Raw genomic sequence first — 24,432 nt, forward strand, 5'->3', positions numbered from 1 at the left:
TGTTTTAGCAAGTTTCCCAAGTTTCAAAGGGGGTGTGATGAGAATAACAGGGTTATGCTATTCACTGTCATTGTATTACATAATTCCAGAATACATATTTATAGTGAACACAAAAGTGTTTCTGTCATCATTATACCAGGGAAGCACGAGCCAGCAAGAAAAACCAACACGTGGGAGAGAGAAACCATGAGACAGATTGAGATGTAGGGAGTTTTAGATAGACGGATAGAGAAAAAACAAGTGTGTCGTGTGAGATCCTCCACGGTAGAGCTCATTAAGCAGATCTGTGTCTCATTAACAGGGAGCTGTCTCGTTATGTGTGATACGGGCGGTCGGGCGGGAGTCTCTTTTTCCCTCTCTGTAAGTAGAGCCAGTTCATATAATGTCAGCTCCAGCCCACAGACTCTGCAGGTTACACTACTATTATGGGCAGAGAGGGCGCGCACAGAAATTTTCACACGTATTTGAGCTGACAGCCACTGTTTCAATACATATTAGATGAGCTTAATTATGTGGAGGTGGGAGCAAGTAAGCTCACAGCCAGAAAAAGATGAGACATGGAGGAAATGTCCAAGTACATTTTCAGCATATGCTGTTTGACAAAAGGATACATTGTGGGTTAACTTTATAAATACAAAAAACATTTTGCTGAACTAGCCACAAAACAGGAAATGCATCACTCTGCTATAATGACTTGCCCAAAATACAAGAGCTCCAAAATCCGGTCTTAAATTGCGTACTTGATCGGGACTTCTAGGCCCTGTTTACACCTGGTTTTCACAAGTGGACGATGCTAAATATAAGTGTAACCTGGGTCTAAAGCGTTTTTTTGAGATTTTTAATCCCAGATATTTTAGCAAAGCTACATAAATCAAAGAAGAAACTTACCAAACGTTATTGTGTGCATTATGTTATCAAAGAATGGACTTTGAGCACAGCAAGGGCATCATTTGGGAAAGATTTATAGTTTAGCCAAAAGTCATGTGACTCACATTCAGTAATAAGAATTGTGTTTTTTTTTTCCTATTAGGCATCTCAGTTATAATCGCTCAAAACTGCATCTAAACTTCCGATTGAAAGATCTATGAACAAAGTCTTACTTGCTAATGAGAAGCAAAGCGGTTGCAGACGTGATCGGATCGACACACTTTTGGGAGGACATGCTGTTCGAGGTACCTTGGAGGCTGAACTGGCTTAAGTGGAGTTCCTAATTACAGCATTGATTCATTAACTCTATTACAAGTTAGAATTAATCGTTTCATTAGCACTCAGGCACAAGCTATGAATCATAATATGGAAGGATCCAGGCCCACTCACTAACATCAAGAGGACTAAACTTTTAGGAAAAAATTAAATACTGTTAATCTAATTTTTAAAAATCCATATGGTAGTAGATCAAATAAATCTCAATCATCCTGGAGTCAGCAGGTGTGCCTTTCTGATATATGTGCTTCGTTTTTGCAGAAAAAAGGAAAATATACATTAAAAAAATAATTTAAACAGATAGTTCAGCCAACGACTACTCATCATAATGTCCTTCCAAACCCGTAAGACTTTCGTTCATCTTCGACGCACAAATTAATCAGTTTTTATTGACACCTGAGAGATTTCTGTCCCTCAATTGAACGTCCATTCAACCAAAACGTTGATGCTTCATAAAGACATCAAAAAAATAATCTATACAAACTGTGATTTGTAAATCAAAGTCTTCTGAGCATACATGGTGGCATTGAATGATGAACAGATAACATTTATACCTTTATGAACCTTTAGAAGCATTCTTGAATATTTGATGGAATGAACTTTCAATAGAGTGAAAAATATCTTCATTTGTGTTTTGAAGAAGAAAAGTCTTATGGGTTTGGAACGACATGAAGGTGAGTATGACGGAATTTAGATTTGCAGATGAATTATCCCTTCAATAATACGTTTCTCACTGTCCCTTCCACATTATAATGTATGAATGTTTGATGATTCTGTACAACAATAACAGCTACTATGGTACTATATGCATGTTATTACATTCCAAAACACTTTATTCAAAGAAAATTGCAGTGGCTCCCCTCCACCCACGTACTCTGAAAGTGTTTAAGAGAAGTTTGAACTCCGTAGAATTACCCAGAATGACTTGATGCGTAATATTACCCCTTCACAATGGTGTACAAACACATTCGAAGTGCTTACAAGATGCAATTTACCCGAGTAGTATCATTAACGCTCATGAATGACAGGCGATGAAGTGCACTGTGCAATATGTGTGAAACCCCTTAAGCATAATTCACGAGCAAACCACATGAACACATGTATGTGTGTCAGCGTTACGTTACGGAACAATCCAACTCACCGGCAGGAGGTGGCGGAGGAGAAGCCACATGTTCCTCTACGGTCGGAGGAGGGTGCGGGATAGTTTCAGCAGCAAAAGCGACAGAGGTGTCAAATTCAGCTGGAGGGGAGGGGGTGGTTATTTCCACAGGTGGATCAGAGACGGGTTCAGCAGCAGTTTTAGTGATAGGACGGGTAGGAATGGATTCTACAGGGGGAGGAGGTGTGAAAAGCTCAAAAGCAGGAGCGGCGGGAACAGAATCAGCGGGGGGAGGAAGGGGTCTGGGTTTGGAGGAGTGAGGTGGGGCAGTTATTTCCACAGGTGGAGATGCTGTAATAAGCTCAGCTGTGGACGCAGGTGACTCACCTGCAGGGGTTGATACAACACCCACTGATGCAGCTGGTGCTGCCTCTACAGGAGGAGGAGGAGGAGGTGCAGGAGTGGTCACTTGCTCAGGGAGTTTTACCCACTCTGGCAAGGGAGGAGGTGGAAGGGAAGTAACAGGGTCAGATGGAGGAGATATTGGCACCAGTGCTGGCAGAGGATCAACCAGAGGGGGAGAAGCAGGAGGGGTTCGGCTGGGTGCCTGGGGTCTCGGTGGGCCTGAGGGTTCCCTCATGCGGTCGATGACCTTCTCTGAGAGCTGAAGAACAGAAGGGAAGAAAACAAACGTCAGCGTTGTGATCGTGAAAATATTCTTACACATTCTCTAGTTTCAAACAATGTAAAATAAGTGATAAACAATGCCAGCTCATTAGAAATGCTAATTTTGCCTGAGCACTTGAGTAAATGCACTTGTGTATTGACAGCATTTTTAAGATGGCATGACAAGTTTGTACAATAAATATAGGCCTTATAGCCAATCATATTTAAATAACAATAATAGTAAGTTGCTGGATTTCAATCCGTGTAAAATATTTTTTAGTTGTAAAAAATAGTTTCAGTCATTTTACTTCCTAAACTTATTTTCCTTAGTCACACAATAATTATATTTTCATTCTTCTGAGTATTATGAAAGTGACAGGAATTTTCGATAATTACGGTGGCCAAGAGAGCTCAACGTGCTTGCAACTGAAGAAAGCGTGTGCTAATAGAAAAAACACCAGCAAATTAAGAAAACATCTTTATCCGTTTGACAACACATGTGCTGCAAATACTCACAACGCACACCATGATCAGTATGTTGAAATAAAAAATAAAAATAAAAACTTTTAGGTCATCAACAACACCACTGACGAATAGACATTAAACAATAAGCATGTACATGCCCTTTTACTCGCATGATGAGGTCCCCTTGAAACATTTCCGTTGTGGTCTGTGCTATTTACAGCACATTTCTGTATTTGGTTGTGTTGTTGTGTGTATTTGCAGCATGTGTTGTCAAACTAATAAATACGTTTTCTCAATTTGCAGGGGGGGGGTTCTATTTGCATGTTTTTTTTTTCAGTTGCAGCGCGTTGAGCTCTCTCGGCCATCGTGGATAATCCTTAGTCAGGGCCTTCAACAGGGGATTATTATCTTTTTATAAAAAATTTATCATAACAATAATAATAATAATAGTAATCATAATAGTAGTAGTAGTAATGCTTTAAGTAAATAAAAAAAATACATACTCATTCATATATATTTATATATATATATGAATGAGACTGTTCAAATGTATATATTATTGTAGACTAGGCTTGATATGCAAGACTCATATTTTTATATAGATCATTTATATACAATAACAAGGGGTCCCTGTTTTATCTCTTCACATAGGATGAAGACCACAGCTGTAACTTAGTTCTCATTTATGTAAACACTGAAAAACCCAGCACAAAACAAAACAGTCTCTAAAAAGCAAGTGTGAATAAGCTGCATGTTTAAAAACAAAAATTAAAAACAAATAAATATAGTACCAGTATCAACTGACATAAACAGCTGTGTGAAGGGTGACTGTTTTTAACCTATATGAGGAAGGGGGGGGGGGGGGGGTCATGGTTGACATTGTAATGCTTGAACTGTAACAAGTGTCTGCTAAAGTAACTCTTCTTAGGTAGGCTTGTGTATCAATTGCATAACCTGTTTTCCAGATTAACTCGGTTTTCCAGGTCAGCTGAAGTGAGTGTCCAGGCAAGTCAGGGACACAATGTTTATCCAGGTAACGTTAGATAAGTTAAGACCGTTAGATGCTTTCATCACGATCCCGCGCGCATGCATTCAAATCACAGCAGATGTGAATTAAAGCCATGCGTCAGTATGCGTGATGTGCGTTTGACAGGTGGAGGAGAACAGACATGAGTGTCACTCACCCTTATGCCCTTCACTATCGTTACGTTCTCATTTTCATCCGATTCAAAAGACACGCGGCGCGTGCTGCTGTTGGCTCCCATTCCTGGTCAAACAAGCCCCTGGTCTTTAACCAGCTAATTCATGTAAATCTGATAAGTGGTTATGAAATGTAAAGAGTTGACAGGTTGTTACGCGCGAGCACCAGGGCCGCACGTTCCAGTTTAGAAACACACAGCGCTTCCGCTTTTTGCCCCTCCCACCTGGCACAGGCGAAGAAAGACGACTCTCATTCGTTGAGCGCAAGTGCTTGAGTGTCTCTATTGGACAACATAAATGGAAGAAAAATGTATTGGATTTTGAAGAATATGCATATTAATTTATTTCGGACAATAAGCATTAGGCCTACATATCTATTTTAAAGCATCATAATTATAAATAATTTGCTGCTAAGTTATAATGACTTACAACAGGCTTTTTTTTTAGCCTTTTAGTACAAATAATCTAACAATCTGCTGTAAATAACGTCTTCTACTTTAATATTGTTTCTAAGATTTCACATGTCAATTAAAAAGACAGAAAAACACAAGGACTTTTTTTAACCTTTATTAAATCTGTTAAAATAACAAACAGGTATTGTTAAACTTGTAGCAAACTTAGAGAAATCTACATTTGCGTAAATACATTTTTTTTAAAAATATTTTTTTCCAAATAAAAACACTAAACGAAGGCATTACATTATTTTTACGTTGCCTTTTTATTAAATATGGGAGTAAGTAGCAGTGTTGCGGACATTACAATCCTTTCATTTTAATATTCCTTGTTGTCCAGCACCTGCCAGAAGTTGGGATGTGCACACAGTAACCCTTTTTAATATATATATTATTACATTATTTTTAACCATTCATGCATTCTGTCCCAAAAGTGCTTAACGGTAGAAAAGAAGTTCCTGAACTCCTCATGTCAAATGAGCTGTGTGGGCATTCTGTCCTTTAGTGGGTGGCTGTCTTTGTCTACATGTCCTCAGGTGTCATCGTGACAACCTTTTATCCTGCACTAGGTGATGAGAAATAACCTAAGCCCAGTGTCATCAGAAAAGGACAGTAGATTGTTCAGAAATGATGGGCCTCAGAGGAAGCCGATAAGAACTTCTGGATCTGACTAAAGGCTCAGAGGAGCTAAAGAAAAAAAGAAAAGAAAAAAAAACTCAGAGTCTCCGTGATTGTTTCCTTTTTTGAAGCGGCACAAAATTGGCCACTATGTTATCTCTGCTGTCCACGGACACATCAGTCAAAGAGGAGACTGCCAGATCGACCCTTTCCCACACAATCAATGCCCTTTCCTCCCTGGTTTGTTACAGCAGAGATCGTCAGGAGATAGAGGGGAACAGGTCCAGAGCAATATATCCTAGGAACAGAAAGCAATTAACAACCTTCACCTTTCGCTCCATATTGCTCCCATGGCTAATGTACGTCTGATTTGTGAAAGAATTCTTTCACATTCTTTTGAGTGTTTGAACTGGTCTCAAAACTGGTCTGAATGATTAGTTTAAAATTGATTGCACATTAGTTATAGTATATATTTTATTTATTATTATGTAAATTAATTTGAGTATTGCCTAATATGTGAATTGTATTTATTATATCATGCATGAACTGCTAATGAGACTTTATTATCAAAACAGGAATAATAAACAGCTAAATAAAAAAATAAACTGCAAAATGTGATTAATTTCAAGAACACAACATTTACAAGCAAAAGGATAATAAACAGAATATACTAGGGTTACAATGCAATTTTGAAATTAATATAAAACCATAGGCCTATTACATTAGCCTTTCTTATACATTTTAAGCAATTGAAATTCTAGTTCTTTGAAGAATCTTTCAACTTATCAACAACAACAACAACAACAACAACAAACAAACAAAGTAGCCTAGCCTATGTTTTTATTTTTTATTTACATTTAGGCTATGAATGTAATATGTTGCAAGGAATAGTAATGAGTAAACCTAAAGCTAAACTTAAAATGAAAAGGGTCAATTTTCAAAGGGGCACAATTTTCAAAGATTTATCATTTATAACCTGTATTTTTTTGGCTAATACAGAAGTTTGGGATACATTCCTTTTAATAGAATGATAGCCAATCCATCACCCTTTGCAATAAACAGTTCCAAAATAAGTTTGTAATTGTTTCTTCGAAATGATGACAAAATGAGCAATTAGGTGAAAAAGGGCTACCAACTTTATAAGTTATTATATGAATCACTTGAAACGAACTGTTCGAAAGAATCGAGCCGCGGAAATGAGTCGGACCTCCTCTCCATCAGTAACATCCCTCACATTTCATGGCTGCAAAAAAAGACTTCATTTCCCAGCGACCCCTGTACACCTGAGGGAGGCTTCCCATTGGCTGAAGTCCGTCACGAGTTGTTTGGGTGTAGTTACCGGAAAGATGGCAGCTGACACAGGCAGATACAGGAGCGCTGTCTCCAAAAGCAAAGATCCCTCTGGTTTACTTATTTCTGTAATAAGGTGAGCACGATATTTTTACAATGTCTGTGCCGGCCAGCTTCATTTTGTCTGCGTTAAATCTTTGCACCCTCTTTTTGCGAAGCAAACGACATGATGAATGGATAACCGCTTAGCATGTTTGCTAACAATACATCCTGTTATTCTGTTATATTGAATTATTTCAATTATGGATTACATTACAAGTACTTCTTAAGAGGCTTTACGCCTCATCAGCTCAAGTTTATAGTTTGCTGTGAGGTCCTCTGAATGACAGACTTTGCAGGCATACTTACTGTAGGATGTTGTTTAAATGGACTGCTTATGTTTTGACAGGACTGGCAGAGTTTCAAAATAGAGACTGTGTTTTAAAACTTAGTAAACTGTTTACTTAAACAGCACTGACGCAGTCTGATTTGTTTTGGTTGTCAACACATCAATAATACACATAACAACATACAAGAACAATAACATGAAAATACAACAATGGAATATTGGTCCCACTTTATATTAAGTGTCTTTAATAACTAGGCTATGTACTGACATTTAAGGTGATGATACACAGGGCAACTTTTTGAGCTATGCTGATGGGCAATCTTGCCGAGGGATTGTTGCTTGGGCACTTTCCCATTGAAAATGGGCAATAAATTTATATCTGGATACTGTAGATCGGTCGGGGGCCCTGTCTCTCATCCGGTTGCCTGTTGACGGCAACATTGCCCAACAACATTGCTCAAAAAGTTGCCCTGTGTATCATTACCTTTAAACTAATAATTTGATACAATGCACTTATCTTGTGTATGTTTTTACATTGTATACTTATATTTAATGAATGTAATAGAATCTGTTATTAATCTGTAATTACATCTCTAATTATATTTACGTCTTAACCCTTTCCCTTGAAAAGTAAAGTAAGGAATTATTCTTATTTTTTTCTGTAATTTAGTTACAGTTGCTTCTAATGTTATTGACTATACAACAATTCTATATAAAACAATTGTGGATTTAACATAAAACTGTAATGTAAAATGTATGTTTTTAATGTAACTTTCTCCCTGTACACACTCAAGTTCAAGAATAATTTATGCAATTTGTAAATTGTTTATTTGAAAGAATCAAATGTGCAGTTTTGTGTCTGTCCTTGTATTGTTCAACTGGTCTAGGTTGATATGGGATTAGGAAAGTATCAAGTAATAAGTAATGCGATACTTTTTTAGAGAGATTATTATTACAGTGTATGGAGTAATTATTACAGTAATCTAATTACACAGTGTTGAAGATGTAGTTTGTAATTAAATACTTTTTTAGAGTAACTTACCCAATCATTTTGCAATATAAGTACATAAACACAATACACACGTTATTTTTTATGTAAGTACATAGGCTACTAGTTAAAGAAATCTAATATAAAGTCGAACCATAAATCTTATAAATTACAGTGGAAAAAACACTATATAATATGTGATGTTAAATATATAAGTGATATATTGATAGATTTGTTCCAGTCTGCACAGTTTATTTATTTATTTTTAATGACATTGAGAAGGCAGGGAAGAGTCTATCATGAAGACAGGAAGTTCTTGTACATACTTGTGGAACATGTGACAGATCTGACTCTGAGGAGCCCTATTTGAAGCCCTCATGGTGTAACGCTTCTCAGCTGATGATAGATGGCAGCCAGAACCCAATATAGTGTGCTAAAGTAAAGTTACTGCCTAATTGATAATGATAGTTACAGTACATGACTTTTGGTTTTGTTGTAATGAACTTTTTTTTTTACTTGCTTACATACGTATTTTCTTCCATCGAGCCCAGTTAAGCTGATGTCAGAGAGATCCATCACTCTGCTTCACGGCTCTTTTATCTCCATTTTATCCATCAGCCGTTTCCATTAGGATGTCTTCAGGGCAATCCCTTGGGGTCAAAAAAGAGTGAGTCTATGGGCGGAAGCTATATCTACATGATCTGTGCTTCACTGCGAGCTTGAAGGCACCCTTCCCTACTGAATACCGGCTCTCAGACGTTCCTTCTATATCTCTATGAGCTCTAGAGACTGGAATGAATGTAATGAGTTCTTTTGGGAGATTGTGCTGCCTTCCTTTACTCTGATTTAAAGCCACACCGCAGTGGAAATGAGTTCAGGACTGACTTTGAGAGCTGAGCTGTGAATGGCAGTCTGCGGACTGGGACACTCGGTGGATTGGCATCGGCCCCAGCGGGTCTCTCTGAGTGGGTGGGCTTCTGATGATGGATTGTGGTGAAATTGAGTCAATAGCCAAAAATCCAACTACATCTGAAAGTTTGTATCATAATGATGTCAGGATGATGAGCTTACACAGTATATTGGTTGCAGCCTTGTCTCTGGCATTCATGCTGTTCTCTGAAGAAGTGTATTACAGTCAAATTGCAATTTTCCGGTATCAGAAATAACAAGTGTCATGGCCATTCAAACCTTTTCTTCCAAAAACATAGGATATATAAATTAATTTGTTTTTCCAAAGTCACTAGGCACATTTTCGACATTGTTACCATGGGGAAAAACTGCCATTTATTATCTCATAATGTGGCAGCAGGCACATTAGACAGCTGTCACTTTAAGACCTGACACACAGATCCCTTATACTGTGTTACACATGCATTTTCTTTCTCAACTGTTTACGTTCACTTAAAACATATGTGAATACTCACCAAGACCAGCATTTTGACAATATGTTGTGTGTATTTGACTGTTTAAGCACAATAAGCATCGAAAAAAAAAAAAATTAGTACTGAGAGGCGGCTTTATGTGCGCGCACTTTGTGTGTCAGCACAAAATCAGTGGGAATGAGTGAAATGACTCGCAATATGCACAATCCCACGCCGAAATTATGAAACGAAAAACAATATTCACCCGGAGCCAATAAAACGAGTGAGTGAGGGGAGGCCGCTGGCGGGTTTGTGTGGCAACTCGCTGCCGGAGAGATGAGAGAGCGAGAAAGCGCAGCTGGTATCGTGTATCTATTCTGCAGAAAATGAGTATTGGATGCGTTTCAGATATATTCAGTACTAAGAAAAAATTCAGATACATATTACAATATTTTTTATAAATACTGTATATAAATATAGTTTGGTGATAGATAGCATATGTTTACTATCTTTCGGTCAGGACACTGTCCAGCAGTGATGACGTGCAGGACCGAGAGACAGAGAAGGGCCGTCTGGAGGAGGCCTATGAGAAGTGTGACCGGGATCTGGACGAGTTGATCGTTCAGCACTACACAGAGCTCACCACAGCCATCCGAACCTACCAGAGCATCACTGAGAGAATCACCAGCTCTCGCAACAAGATCAAACAGGTGTGCCACACATTCATCTGCGTTTGGAAACTCATATAACCATGAATGTGTGTTTTAGACCATGGGTTTCAACATTTTCCCAAGACTCAACCAGGGACCTCCTGTATAATAAAGCTAAATTTCACAATACATTTAATTAGCATTATATATATGCTTAACACGTTATTGACATTGTCACAAATATTTAAGTGCTATATGTTTTACATAGACTGCTGTTCAAAAGTTTGGGGTCAGTGAGATTTTTAAAAATGTTTTTGAAAGAAATGCCTTATGGCTGCATTTATTTGATCAAAATTACAGTAAAAAACTGTAATATTATTACACTTTAAAATAACCATTTTCTATTAAAATGTTAAAAAGCTGAATTCTCAGCATCTTTATTCCAGTCTTCAGTGTCACATGATCCTTCAGAAATCATTCTAATAGGCTGATTTGCTGCTCAAGGAACAATCCTTATTATTATGTTGAAAGATACTTTTCAGGATACTTTTATTAATAGAAAGCAAAAAAACAAAACAGAATTTATGTGCAATATGAAATCTTTTGTAACATTAGAAGTGTAATTTCTGTCATTTTTCAACAATTTGTATTAACTTCTTTCAAAACCCCCAAAAAAACTAATCTTACCAAACCCAAACTTTTGAACTATGTTCTCCACAGACCCCTTGGAGTACCTTCAGGGACCCTGGTTTAAAATCCCTAATTTTAGGTAGCTGCACAATGAGTTAGTAGTATATTTTAATAACATAGGCACGTAGCTGCCAATCACACAGTAATACATCTTCATGCTGTCAGTCTGTTTGTTTATGGCTGATTGAAATAACTTCCTCACAGCGCATATATATATTTTTTTCTGGTCAGCAGCTGGTGGAGATAAAACGCGACTGCTGCTTTGCTTTATAGCCCACATAGTTCTGTAATAACCTACCGATACGTAAACACACAAAACTGCATGCAGTCTGATATAATGCTGGCTGTAATACCCAGGGAATGATTTATAAGACATAATTAGAGGGAAAACAACACGCTGTAGCAGTTTGACGCAAAAAGGGAAATTAAAAGCAAATCAACAGCTTTTTTGTGTGTTGTTTTTGTGCCTAATCTTCGCTCTCAGCCATGCGGCCTGATGGGTCGTCCCTCAGGCTTCTGGTGTCAGGCTTCCCACACGCACACACACTCAAACTTGCCTCAGAGAACATAGAGAATAGCACTTCTGTCTTCATGCTGCTGAAGTATTTGATGAGAGGTGCCAAGGGACTTCCAATCACCATCTTTACTCATTATTATTTAAAGACACAGGTGACCGAGTTTGTTTATTGCACTCTGTAAGATGTGTTTGAGTCGAGGACTCAAAAAAACGTTTCCCTGTCTCAATTCACGCGCAAGTGGGGAAACGGCAGACATAAACCCAACGCAGCCAATAAAACCTAGCAATGTTCGTTAATTTTGCTGTTTGTTTATCCAGCTTTGGGATTTGTTCACGTTTTGTAAGCTCTTTTAAGAACATTAAAAATGAACTAATTACTGCTTCCCACGCCACCCAAAACACGCTCCAAAACATGGTGAGCCATCATAAAAGAAACATTAGGCATCACTAGTAATTGTCTTCGATGTCTGAAATAATATCCTTGTAAATTAGCCACTAAGCTTGGGTTTTAATCTACTGCAAAATGTTTGTTTATCATCTTCTCCCCTGCTGCCGACACACTTGAAAATAATTATGCAAAGAAACAAGAGAACTGGAAAGATGATGCTCGCTTCATCAAGTGTGAAGGGTCTTTCTTTAACAGTTCTCCTGACATGGTGTGTGTGTGGGCTTCTCTCCGCTTAGGTCAAGGAGAACCTGTTGTCCTGTAAGATGCTCCTCCACTGTAAGCGTGATGAACTGAGGAAGCTGTGGATCGAGGGCGTCGAGCACAAGCATGTCCTGAGCCTGCTGGATGAGATCGAGAACATCAAACAGGTTCCTCAGAAATTGGAGGCGTCCATGGCCAGCAAGCACTACCTGCACGCCACGGATATGCTGGTGAGTGTATGTTCGTGGTTGCCTGTGAATACTGTGTTGGTATGAGAAATCCCATTCATTCCACGGTAAGTACATATTAGCTGATTTTTGTTTCTCTAGCTTGTACCCTGATATATAAAACTAATTATAGATCTTTACCTTGAGCTTTGCACTCTAATAGTAGTTTCAACTAATTTCATGATGCGCATTTTGGGATGCTTGAGAAGGGGTTCTTCTGTATACAATAATTACTTTAATGACAATAATTATACAATATAGTACATTAATTATATATTTCATACAATAATTACAATTACAAAGTACTTTTATTTTTTAACTGAAGAGTGAAGGAACAAGACCTCGCTATTTAGTTCAATAAAAAGATGGCCAATAAAATAGTATATATTATTATTATTAAAAAAAAATTGTGTATATAACATATTGCAAACATTACATGATATTTCAGAGAAATTATAAAGAAACTTAGCCTTTTGATGAAAAGGTCTTTTAAATGATGAAAACATAAATGTTGTCAGTTCCTGTCCATATTTACACCATCATTCAAAAGTAATTATGGAATTAATACTCATATTCTGCAAGGACACATTAAATTGATCAAAACTGACAGTAAAAGACATTTATAATTTTACAAATTTCTAGTTCAATTAAAGGCTGTTCTTTGGAACTTTCTGTTCATCAAACAATCCTAAAAATGTATCATGGTTATTAAGCAGTGCAGCATTTTTAAATATTGATAATAAGAAATATTTATTGAGCAGCAAATCAGCATACAGTATTAGAATCATTTCAAAAGGATCATGTGACACTAAAGGCTGGAGTAATGATTCTGAAAATTCAGCTTTGCCATCACAGGAATATATTAGAATTGAAAATACATTAGAATATAAAGCAGTTATTTTAAAGTGCACTAATATTTTGCAATATTATTGTTTTGGATCAAATAAATGCAGCCTTGGTGAGCATGTGAGGCTTCTTTCAAAAAACATTTAAAAAATGTATCGACCCCTAACTTTTGAACAATAGTGTACTGTATTTACTTTTTGTTTTATATCAACATAGTGATAGTGAGAGTGACATGAAGAGTGACATGAAGTTATTTAGGAGAGGGACAGTGATTTTTTTAGTGAGATGGTATCAAACGGCGTGTGCGCTAAACACGGCTCCACTGCTGATTACAAAACTGGCCTATTCAGTTACGCAATTCTGGTCAGGTGATTCATTCCCACTGCATTAATCAAAGCTCATGGGCCCAAAACATCATCAAAAATAAGAAGGAACATGGACTTCCAGGTTTTTTTTTTTTTTTTACTTTGTGTTCTTTTTCAGTGTGTGTTTTGTTTAGCACATTTTTATCAGGTGTTTGATCACACGGTTTCTCTGGGTACATTCACACTCAACAGGGGAAATCAGTGAGTAGCGGTGGTCAGAGATGACAAGCTTCCATCCTGCTCTCTCAGGTCCCTCAGGTGTTCTTCTCCTCTTCAGAGGTTCTTCTCCTCCTGTGTGTGTGTGACTGTGTTAAATCTGACAAGGAGTATTGGGACTGCCAACAGAGATTACGGTGTAGACAGTGTTTCAATTTGCAACTCTCGTCTGAAAACACACTTTTCTGTGTCTGTTAGACACACACACACACACACACACACACACACACACACACACACACACACACGCGCACGCACACTTTTCTAACTGTCGTATCTGTCAGTCTGGTTAACTTCCCTAGTGTGTGCTTTTCAGATGAGCTGTCATTCATTACCTCACATCTGTTGAATTGTCCTCTTTCCTCTCTTTCAACTTTTTACTTAATTCTGTTTGTTTCCTCTGCCCTTTCCTCTCTGTATTACTTTCCTTTTCCTCCTCTACTCCTTTCTTCTACCCCTTCTTCCTTTACCTTAATCTTTCCTTTACCATACTCTTTCCTTTCCCTTCCCTTCACTTCACTTCCTTCCTTCCTTCCTTCCTTCCTTCCTTCCTTCCTTCCTTCCTTCCTTCCTTCCTTCCTTCCTTCCTTCCTTCCTTCCTTCCTTCCTTCCTTCCTTCCTTCCTTCCTTCCTTCCTTCCTTCCTTCCTTCCTTCCTTCCTTCCTCTTCCTCTGAGTACTTGGTCCTTCCTCTTCCTCTGAGTACTTGGTCCTGTCCTCTTTCTATTGCTTTCATGTCCTTAACTGTACTTTCTCTCCTTCTTCCTTGTTCCTTTCCATGTTCTCTTCCTGCCTTTTAACTATTCTTCTTTCTCTCCATCCTCCTTTACTGTCATTTCACATACTCTCTCTTAGCCTCCTCCTTTCCTTCCCTCTCTCCTCTCCCAAATATAAAGAGAATTATCTCAATTGAAAATTGAAGTGTCTTCTCAACTAAACGTGGTTTGGCAATAAGACATGTAAACAGGCACACTTACACATACTCAGAATGAACATGATCATCTGATCCTGCTGGTATACTCTGTGGCTCATGCAACCCTCATTTGCATGAACAACTCCTTGACTCGCATGACCCCTTCTCTGTCTGTCAGAAGCGGTGCACAAAGTGTGCAGTGATGGCCCTCCAGAGCACTATCAACAGGCCATTAGCTTTCCTCTAAATAATAAAGCACATTCCTTCACAGCCATCTTGATTTATTTGCTAACTATAAACAAGCAGTAGCCGCTGCAGGATCATTCAGTGCTGAAGGAGAGGAGAGGTAAAGACTAGAAATACAAGTTAATGCAGTAAAAAAAGCAAGATAGAGAGAGAGTGAGTGAGAGATTAAAAGAAGGATGGAAGGAATAAGGGAAAGGTTGCATAGAAGATCAAGGCTCCGGGACATGTGAGCCAGGTCAGGTGAATGAAATGAGGAAATTGAACTTATCAACCACACAAATGCTTCAGATTCAGTTTGCAAATGCGACAGCATGGCAAGTAGCTGCTGATACGGTGCAGATTCAGGACAGCATTAAAGCTAAGCCTGAGGGGACTACCTGGACTCGCGCTCCATGTTAAGTTGCATTTGTTCTTTTTTGCTTTAAAATCCCCTTGCATGTGTGCATGAGAAAGAGAGGAGCAGATGAATACAGATACACATTACATTTTTTGAGCAAAAAAGCCAGATATTTTCTTTAATTAATTTCTATATCCACAGCCTATTTTCTATAATGTGAAATATATAACATGTATATGTAATATGAATCCATCCATCCATCCATCCATCCATCCTTTAGAGATTTTTGAAAAAAGTAAGCATTACTAGTATATCTGTTTGTGTGTGAGAGAGCATGCTTATGTATGCATTTAGTTTTCCTGCATGTTTTTTGCATCATTCTCTCACTTTGTGTTCACTGATAAGCTCAGTCTCATGCCTCATTCAACCAGCAGCCGCATACTTCATTATGCTCTCTGCAGGATCCACACGCACTCAGCAGAGTGAATATTCAGCGGCACTGCAGTCCACCACGCTGCGTTCTAGCTCTTTTAATACTTTGATTGGACGAGAGTTGTTATTGTGCTTTATCGCTGTGGTTTTTGATGGGCAGGTGGGGCATGTGCTATTATGTGATCCTGGAGCGCATAATTTTGGAGGCTTTACAACAATGGATATACCTGGAACACGATATACCTTTACTACTAGCAGTAAACACGCTGCATTGGGATTTGGTAGTTTCAACCTAACTTTCAAAACAACAGATACCAAGGAGCCAAAGTAGATGAATAGTCATATGTAATAGCCAACATACAATGCCCTTCATAAATATTCAGATACTTCACATTTTAAAATGTATTAAGCCACTGCAAAATATGACAGAATATTAAAGCTATTATTAAATATATTAAAAAAAAAAAATTCTGTCCAAAATTAACATAAAAAATGTTTGGACACTTTATAGTTAAATTGACTTTATTATTAACTGTCAAAGGTAACTGACCTCAAACATCCACTAAAATGACATTTATTTATTTATTGCAATAAAATTTGTTCACTTTTAAGTGTGGCCAAATATTTTTGATATTATATTAAGTAATATAATGTTATATATTATATTATACTATATATATATATATACAGTAGTCAACATTTGAAGTGGATCAAAACCATCAAAGTTATACATGAATTTTGAACAACACCCGTTCTTGTCTTAGGACAACTTTGATGAACTTTTTTGATACACTTCAAATGTTGACTACTGTATACATATATATATATATGGTGTTATATATTTGATATTATTCCCCATCCCATTATTTAACACAGTTATTTATTGTCCTCCATCATTTTTGCTCGTAGACATTCAGGCAGATGTAAAGTTCAGGCGTGCTGTTGTGTTTGCAGGTCTCATCGGTGGATTCTCTTGAAGGACCCCTGTTGCAAGTGGAGGGTCTCGGCGACTTGCGTCTGGAGCTCCACAGCAAGAAGCTCAACATCCACCTGGTGCTAATCGACGAGCTCCATCGACACCTCTACATCAAGTCTACTAGCCGCGTGGGTCACCGCGGCAAAGACAAGGACAAGGGACGGTGAGCTACAGTAACGTGCTTCATTTGATTGGGCAGAGCATGCAGTTTGGCAAAATTAGAGGATAATTGTTTGATTCAAAGATTTCAAATAAAAGATTATTCAAGAAGGAATAGTACACCGTTTCACTTTAAAGATATGTTGGCCCAGTATTGGACCCAAAGTAATATGAAAATAATATTACAAAATGTGATTTAAAAACCTCACTCAAAACTTTTGATTCCGGTTGTGGCAGTAAACCGAAAGCAATTACCTTTGGAGCGGCAAAGTCATTTCTCAGCTTTAGATTAATTTACCTTCGCAGGTTGCTGGTGGCAGGGCGCACAGCTCATCTAATTACTGTGTGTGTACTTTTTAAAGAGGGAGACGTGCTCTCTTAAACCAAACATCCCATGAGTCACTGCTGTCTGATCATTAATAAGGGTGTGGAATATGCCCGACAGAATAACTGATCAGACTAATTAAGAATCCACGGGCCTGAATATGGGCCAGAGCTGGTGTAAAACCCCAGCTAGTTTGACATTCTGAATAAACTTTAATTAGTCAATGGGGTGACGCGTAGAAAACGTGTCACGCTTCTCCTCTTAAGTCTGTTTCTAAATCTCAGCATAGTTCTGCTTCACGTAATTAATGACAGGCTGCTGACGGGGGGATTACGCTATCTTGAAGGGAAATCGCAATATTAATTCTTTATTGAAGGCTTCGTTCTCCAGGCTCTTAATTCATTAGCTTGTTGGTAAACAAAGCTTCTCTGGCCCTGTTGCATCCTTCTCACCAGAGTCGTGTAATTAGCTGATTTGCGAGTGTTCTCTTCCTGTCCCTGCGTACAGGGCCCGGCCGCCGTGACACTGATGCCGGCATTTAGCACAAACAGAGATAAGTCATTCGCACCCTCGTGGATGAGCACGAGAGGAATGATAATAGGTTTTTGCTTTTCTCGATGGCGACAGGGCCGCCCACGATCGCACGGTCGCCAGGGGACTGCTGACCCCCTCCGTCAGCGTGCCGTGTGAACCGCCGCGGCTGCCTCTGCAATGCTAATTCTCTGAGATTAGACAAGGCGCAGCGGTGTAGCGCATTAAGCTAATGCAGGTTGGTGACCCCCGCCGTGCTGAAGTGTGGAGTTGTTTGTAATAGCGTTTTTGATCTCAGAATTGCACGTCCATGTTTGTCGCTCTTCCACCGCTCTGTTTACGGCCATGTAATTATAGCGCGACGCTTTCATGAGGAGAAGCGATTTATTAGTCAGGGTCATGACGCGACTGCAATTTTCTGGCAGGGTTTTTATTCATTCCGTCTCTCTCGTGTTTCGCAATCTGCCTTGTTTGATTCTTCCTGTTCTGACCACTTTAATGGAACTGTTTTTGCGGACAGTTCTCGATTATTTTCATAAAACATTCACGGCTGCTCTTGTTAGGAATGCTTAAACAATAGCTGCTGTCACTCTGAAAATGGTTTCTGTCGTGAAGAAGGAAATAACAGTTTCTGTGTTGTTGTTGTTTTTCTTCTTCAGGTCCACTTCAAAGGACACATCTGTTTTGGATGTCGGCGGTTTGTCCACTCCACGCAAGCTCACAGAACCCTCACAGTTCAGCACCCCGGGAACATCCAGCTGTAAGAACCACCACTAAAAGAACAACAGATATGACCAGTCAGACACCAAAACTACCCTGATGTGTAAATGAATACACATAAGGAATGAATAGCAAGTAGTAGTGCACCATACATAGTGAACTTTTTTAGCTGAAACCATCGTCAAAATTGCTGGAAACACTGGGCCAGAACTAAAAAATAGAATTGTTTAGAATAACTGCTTTTTGTAATATTGTTATAATATTTTTTTTACAGTCAGGATATGGTACTAATTATAAGACATGCAATATAAGTGAATTGAATATAAAATGAATATTTATTTATTAATTTTATGTATAGAATACATACACATTTACAAATACAATCAAATTTAATATAATTGACACATTTAGTTTATTTTATTTAGTTAAGTTACAGACTTTCTGCTTATATTCTCTTTTGGCCAATATGTTTTTTTTTTTTTTGTTAATTATTTTTTTCAATGAGCGAAATTTTGATATGATTGTGAAGTCGAAAAAACTAAACAAAGTGACTATTAGCCATTGAAAGAGAATAATAGAGTGCTACTCGTGCAGAGAGAGAACGAGTGAATTAGAACTTGATTTAGTGGCTCATAATTTGAATGATGGATTCCTCTCTGCTGCACTGAAGGGAACAGCGGGTGTCCGGGGCGAGGGATGAGACGATAGCGAGGGGTGAGGCCTGGTGCTCCATATCATCTGCCAGTGTTCAAAGTGCCAGTTAAATCATTAGGACACACATCTGACCAGTATCACTGTGTCTATTAATATTGCACTGGGGGCTGCCACAGATAAGAAAAGACTTGCAACTGTTGCTTCCTGTGTGTTACTGAAAGTAGTGGCATACACGGACTCCTATTATACATACATGGAGAAGGTCATTGTAATATACACACACTAATTCGTTAACATACCAATTTTACAATTAACATACTTTTACAATTATACAGTGACTCATACTTTCACTTGCATGCACCTCTAAAAAGACTTGTCTACACAGCACACACCCAAGAACACACTCTCTGGTTTCATGATCTCAGTACATCATGTTTCAGTAAGCATATTAACCGGTGCAGATGAGATCCTCTCTTATGTTATTAATCATGCAGCACTGTCAGCACAGCGGGGGTGCAGGCCTTGTTATCCGTGCTCTCCTGTGTGGGGCCGACTCCACTGTGAGCTCAGAGACTGTTATCAGTCCCACTAACCCACCCACAGCTGTCTGTTTCTGTTTCTCATACACTGTCTCTGACATGCTGTCACTTATCAGAACAAATATTGACAACCCTATCTATCTTCTATCCATCCATCCCTCCCTCCATCCATCCATCCATCCATCCATCCATCCATCCATCCATCCATCTATCTATCTCTTCCATCCATCCATCCATCCATCCATCCATCCATCCATCCATCCATCCATCCATCCATCCATCTATCTCTTCCATCCATCCATCCATCCATCCATCCATCCATCCATCCATCCATCCATCCATCCATCCATCCATCCATCCATCCATCCATCCATCCATCCATCCATCTATCTATCTCTTCCATCCATCCATCCATCCATCCATCCATCCATCCATCCGTCCGTCCGTCCGTCCGTCCGTCCGTCCGTCCGTCCGTCCGTCCGTCCGTCCGTCCGTCCGTCCGTCCGTCCGTCCGTCCGTCCGTCCGTCCGTCCGTCCGTCCGTCTGTCTGTCTGTCTGTCTGTCTGTCTGTTGTATCATCCATCTATCCATCTATCTATCTCATTTTAAATTATTACTCACACTTTAATTGTTCTTATTTGGTCTGATTTGCTAAAGCAGGTAGAAACGTCTCTAATTCAAACTCAGAGCCAGAGTAATTCCTGCGTCGCCTGCAGTTTTCTTCACATTACACGAAACGCTCGCAATTATTGCTGTCGCAGTGCTTTATGTGTGATAGGGTGACGGCATCAGACAACATTTCCCCTGCTGCGGAAGACGCTTCCCTTTTGTCGCCTATTTTGTGTAATGGCCTTTTGCACATCATTTGTCGCTGGTAATTGTAGTAATTATTTAGCAAGCTACAGTTGGGGGGATTGAAGAAGAAAAACCTGAGCCCATTAACTTGCCATAAACATTAAGACCATTTTAAACAGTCATTGCATTTGAGGGTATTAGCTGACAGAAAAATAAGCACTTCACTGTACGATCACTCTATTGAGCAGGTGAATATGGAGAGGTGTGTTATGCAGTGTGCTGATTAGAAGGGAGGGGATGATTATGAAATGGTGAAGCGTACCACAAAACATTGTTAAAGATGACAAAAAAAAAAATTTAAATTGCAGGCGTTGTCAAGTAATCTCAATGTATATATGCTACAATATGTATTTGATTATCAATATATTAAGGTTAATTTACGTTAACATTACAAACCTTTTTATCTGTAAAAGCTCTCTAAGGAAAACTTTATAATAAATTAAATGTAACAACATTATAATATCTTATAAATCTTAACAGATTGTTTGCTAATTTAGAACATTTTCAGAATTATTAATTGATCTAATAAAATTTGAATGTACATTAGTGACCTTTAAATAGTTATGTATTTAATGACTCAACAATTTATTAAAAATCATATTGTACAGTTTTACTATCCTTTACTCTCTATTTGTTATCATGGTTGCATGTATATTTATTTAGCTGTTCCGTAAACCATTCTGTCAATTCCTGCTGCTGCAATTATAATATATTGTTGTAGTGTTCTTCATGGAGTGTATGTGTGTTTGTGCAGTGCAGGAAATGAGAGAGGATCTGGACGTGGACCCAGAGGAAAACAGCGCAGAGTTCATGGGGATCCTGATCAAAGCTCTGGCCAAACTCAAGAAGATCCCTGAGACCATTAAAGCTATCATGGATCGTCTGGAGCCGGAGCTCAAGCAGATCCTCAAGAGATCCACCACTCAGATCGCTGACCACGCGTACCAGAGAGGAGAGAACCTGGCACAGGACAACCAGCCCAGGTAAAAGATAATGGAACGATTGGGCTAGTAGCGTCAATTAAAAGTTGCTATCTGCCATGAATACCCATAGTTATACTTTACCACACTGCAGCTGTTTCCTAGTTGATTGATTTGATTGGTTGATTGATGGATTGATGGATTGATTGATTGATTGGTCGATTGATCGATTGATTGATTGATTGATTGGTCGATTGATCGATTGATTGATTGATTGATTGATTGATTGATTGATTGATTGATTGATTGACAAAATATTGTATGGTGGTTAAAATGGCACAACAACAAAACATTTGGCGCTTATAGAACAAATTAATAGAGACATCATTCAAACAACTCAAATAAATTAATGTAAATACACAAATGAACACTGGGAAACGTGTGAGTCTGAAATAAATTTTTGGTTTTGTCAAGACAAATGTAAAATTTGTGCAACTTATTGTATATTTCCAAACCTCATAGTATTATTTGTTAATTTATTTCATTTCATTCATTTATAAATCGGTTTTCTATTTTTGAATTTAATTATGGAAAATGCAACCACGTAAATTAGTAGGAAGGGCAGATCTTTATTTGTGAAAATCTGAATTTCTGCATATGAGATGCAATCTATTCTTTTCAGCTCCCTAAATATGCGCAGCCATACTGAATATGTTCTCAATGGCTATTCGTGTCAAGCATCTGTAGTGTAGACACTCATTTTAAAGACAGCATAACACTCTTTACTTGAGACATTTGCAATTTTCCCAATGCAACTGCAGATGAGACTTGATTTTAGCAATTGGCTTGTGATTGGATCATGAAAAGTGAAGTGTTAATCTATGATATTATTGGTTGATTAAAATTTTTCCCTGCGTACATGGCCTTGATTACATCAAATCAGGAATGTTTTGATGGAAGATTATTAAAACAAATGTATTTCTTTACATTAACATGCACCAACAAATTATGCACAGGGTGAGAATTATTAATTAAAGTGTGTCTTTAAATGATGTAGGAAATAAAAAGCGCATATGACAGTCACTTTAGACTTTTAGTTCTTTTAGTTCTCCCTCTTAAAGTGATTTTTGTTTTTAAGGGAATGCACTTTGGAAGGCATTTGTACTGAAGTGTGATTGGTTTTCATTGTTTTCCTTCTTTATTGCGCTCTCTCACTTTACCCGATGATGGCTCGCTGGATCAATGCACTCATCTGTCATGTGGCATTCATACCTCCCTCATTTCCAGAAATGGTGTAATCCATAAAAGCGAGCCACGGCCAGGGTCTGCATAAGCATCGGCTCTAACAGAGAAAAACAAAAGCAAGGGAAGAAAAGACCGATAATGAAGGCTGTTAAAGAAACGCTCTTTACCCAAGGCAAAAAAAATGAACTCTCAATCGCTTATTTTTTCATAGCTATTCTCTGGGATTTAATGTTTGCCCTCCTCATTTCTCTCAGATGTGAGCTTCCAGTTTGCAAGTGAATATCCACTGAATTTTCATTGTGTGCTTTTAATGATATAAACTGGGGCTTTTCTTTGAAAGCAGTGACTAATGCTGGAAAATATCCATTCATCACAAACCCATTTGAGAAATGGTTCTGTTGTGCCTATGTGTGTTTCATCCGAATGTGCTAATGTATCATACAATGTAATTACCTTGATAAATAACATACAAAGCACTGCCGAATTAATATGGCAGTTCATAAATCTGTTTCCCGTAAAAGGTAAACCAGCTGAACACGTCCAAATGACCTGTGTGAAAATAAGGTCCCATTTTAACCATAGAGCATTTTCAGTGTTTACTTGTGTGTCTATGTCTGTGCTAACTTGAAAGTTGAGGTAGGGCTCTGTTTCTATGGAAACCTCAACAGAAAAAGGAAGTCACTGCTGCATTACAGTTCACAGTGAAAATATGCCTTACACAGTGTCCTAACCAGGCATGATGTGACAAAGGCTACATTCACACTGCACGCCTTAGTGTTCAATTATGATTTAGTGCTCAGAACCGATTTCTTTGTGTGTCTGTTCACATGTTTTTAAATGTGGCTAATATCAGGTTTGAGTGTGAACTGGTCACAGCCCTAACTGACCCGCATGCAAAGACAATAAAAAAGAACCATGCCGCACGCTGTCATAGATTTAAACATTATAAACATTGCCAGCATCCATATCACCCTGTAGTCCAAGACTTGTTGCCCACTGAAGCTAAGCAGGGCTGAGCCTGGTTAGTAGTTGGATGGGAGACCTTCTGGGAAAACCAGGTTGCTGCTGGAAGAGGTGTTATTGAGGCCAGCAGGGGGCGCTCACCCTGTGGTCTGTGTGGGTCCTAACGTCCCAGTGTAGTGACGGGGACGCTATACTGTCAAAGAGCACCGTCCTTCGGATGAGACGTTAAACCGAGGTCCTGACTCACTGTGGTCACAAAAACCCCCGGCATCCTGACCAAATTTGCGGCTTCTGTCCATCATGGCCTCCTAATCATCCCCATATATATATATATATATATATATATATATATATATATATATATATACTAATTGGCTTCATCACTCTGTCTCCTCTCCACCAGTAAGCTGGTGTGTGGTGGGCGTTCTGGCGCACTATGGCTGCCGTCGCATCATCCAGGTGGATGCTGCACATTGGTGGTGGTTGAGGAGATTTCCCCTTCTATGTAAAGCGCTTTGAGTGTCGAGAAGAGCGCTATATAAATGTATTAAATTATTATTATTATTATTATTATGGAGGCCACTAAAGTTAGCGTTTATGCGTTCATTTTGGGTGATGTGCTGTGGAAGCCAGGGAACTTGTGCAGGATGCAGACGAGGATGAGAAGAAGGAGAGCAAAGTTTTTCTCGTATAGTTTTGCTTGTATAGAGCTGTCATGATAATACTTA

The 24,432-nt window shown here is 38.6% G+C and overlaps 2 protein-coding genes across 7 annotated transcripts in view; one reads left to right on the top strand and one right to left on the bottom strand.

Moving 5' to 3' along the window:
* The window catches only part of chchd3a (coiled-coil-helix-coiled-coil-helix domain containing 3a), a 62,030-nt gene extending 57,128 nt beyond the window's left edge, over positions 1-4,902 (bottom strand). For 2 of the 6 annotated variants that reach the window (XM_079622845.1, XM_079622844.1), the window contains exons 1-3: positions 4,618-4,899; positions 2,690-2,966; positions 2,345-2,530 (exon numbers count right to left, since the gene is read on the bottom strand). In XM_079622845.1, coding sequence (XP_079478971.1) covers positions 2,345-2,530; positions 2,690-2,966; positions 4,618-4,698 — 544 coding nt within the window. In that variant the 5' untranslated portion in view covers positions 4,699-4,899. Of the gene's footprint in view, positions 1-2,344; positions 2,531-2,689; positions 2,967-4,617 lie in introns of all 6 variants that reach the window. The other 4 variants (XM_079622849.1, XM_079622848.1, XM_079622847.1 and 1 more) reach the window with 3 other exon arrangements.
* Positions 4,903-7,028: 2,126 nt separating this feature from the next.
* exoc4 (exocyst complex component 4) overlaps positions 7,029-24,432 on the top strand; it is a 108,674-nt gene continuing 91,270 nt past the window's right edge. The window contains exons 1-6 of the mRNA XM_079623277.1: positions 7,029-7,129; positions 10,251-10,440; positions 12,272-12,466; positions 16,772-16,956; positions 18,468-18,568; positions 21,331-21,559. Of these exons, the coding sequence (XP_079479403.1) occupies positions 7,050-7,129; positions 10,251-10,440; positions 12,272-12,466; positions 16,772-16,956; positions 18,468-18,568; positions 21,331-21,559 (980 nt within the window). The 5' untranslated portion in view covers positions 7,029-7,049. The remainder of the gene's footprint in view (positions 7,130-10,250; positions 10,441-12,271; positions 12,467-16,771; positions 16,957-18,467; positions 18,569-21,330; positions 21,560-24,432) is intronic.

The sequence above is a fragment of the Phoxinus phoxinus genome (genome assembly GCF_949152265.1).
Source record: "Phoxinus phoxinus genome assembly, chromosome: 9".
Lineage (NCBI taxonomy): Eukaryota > Metazoa > Chordata > Actinopteri > Cypriniformes > Leuciscidae > Phoxinus > Phoxinus phoxinus.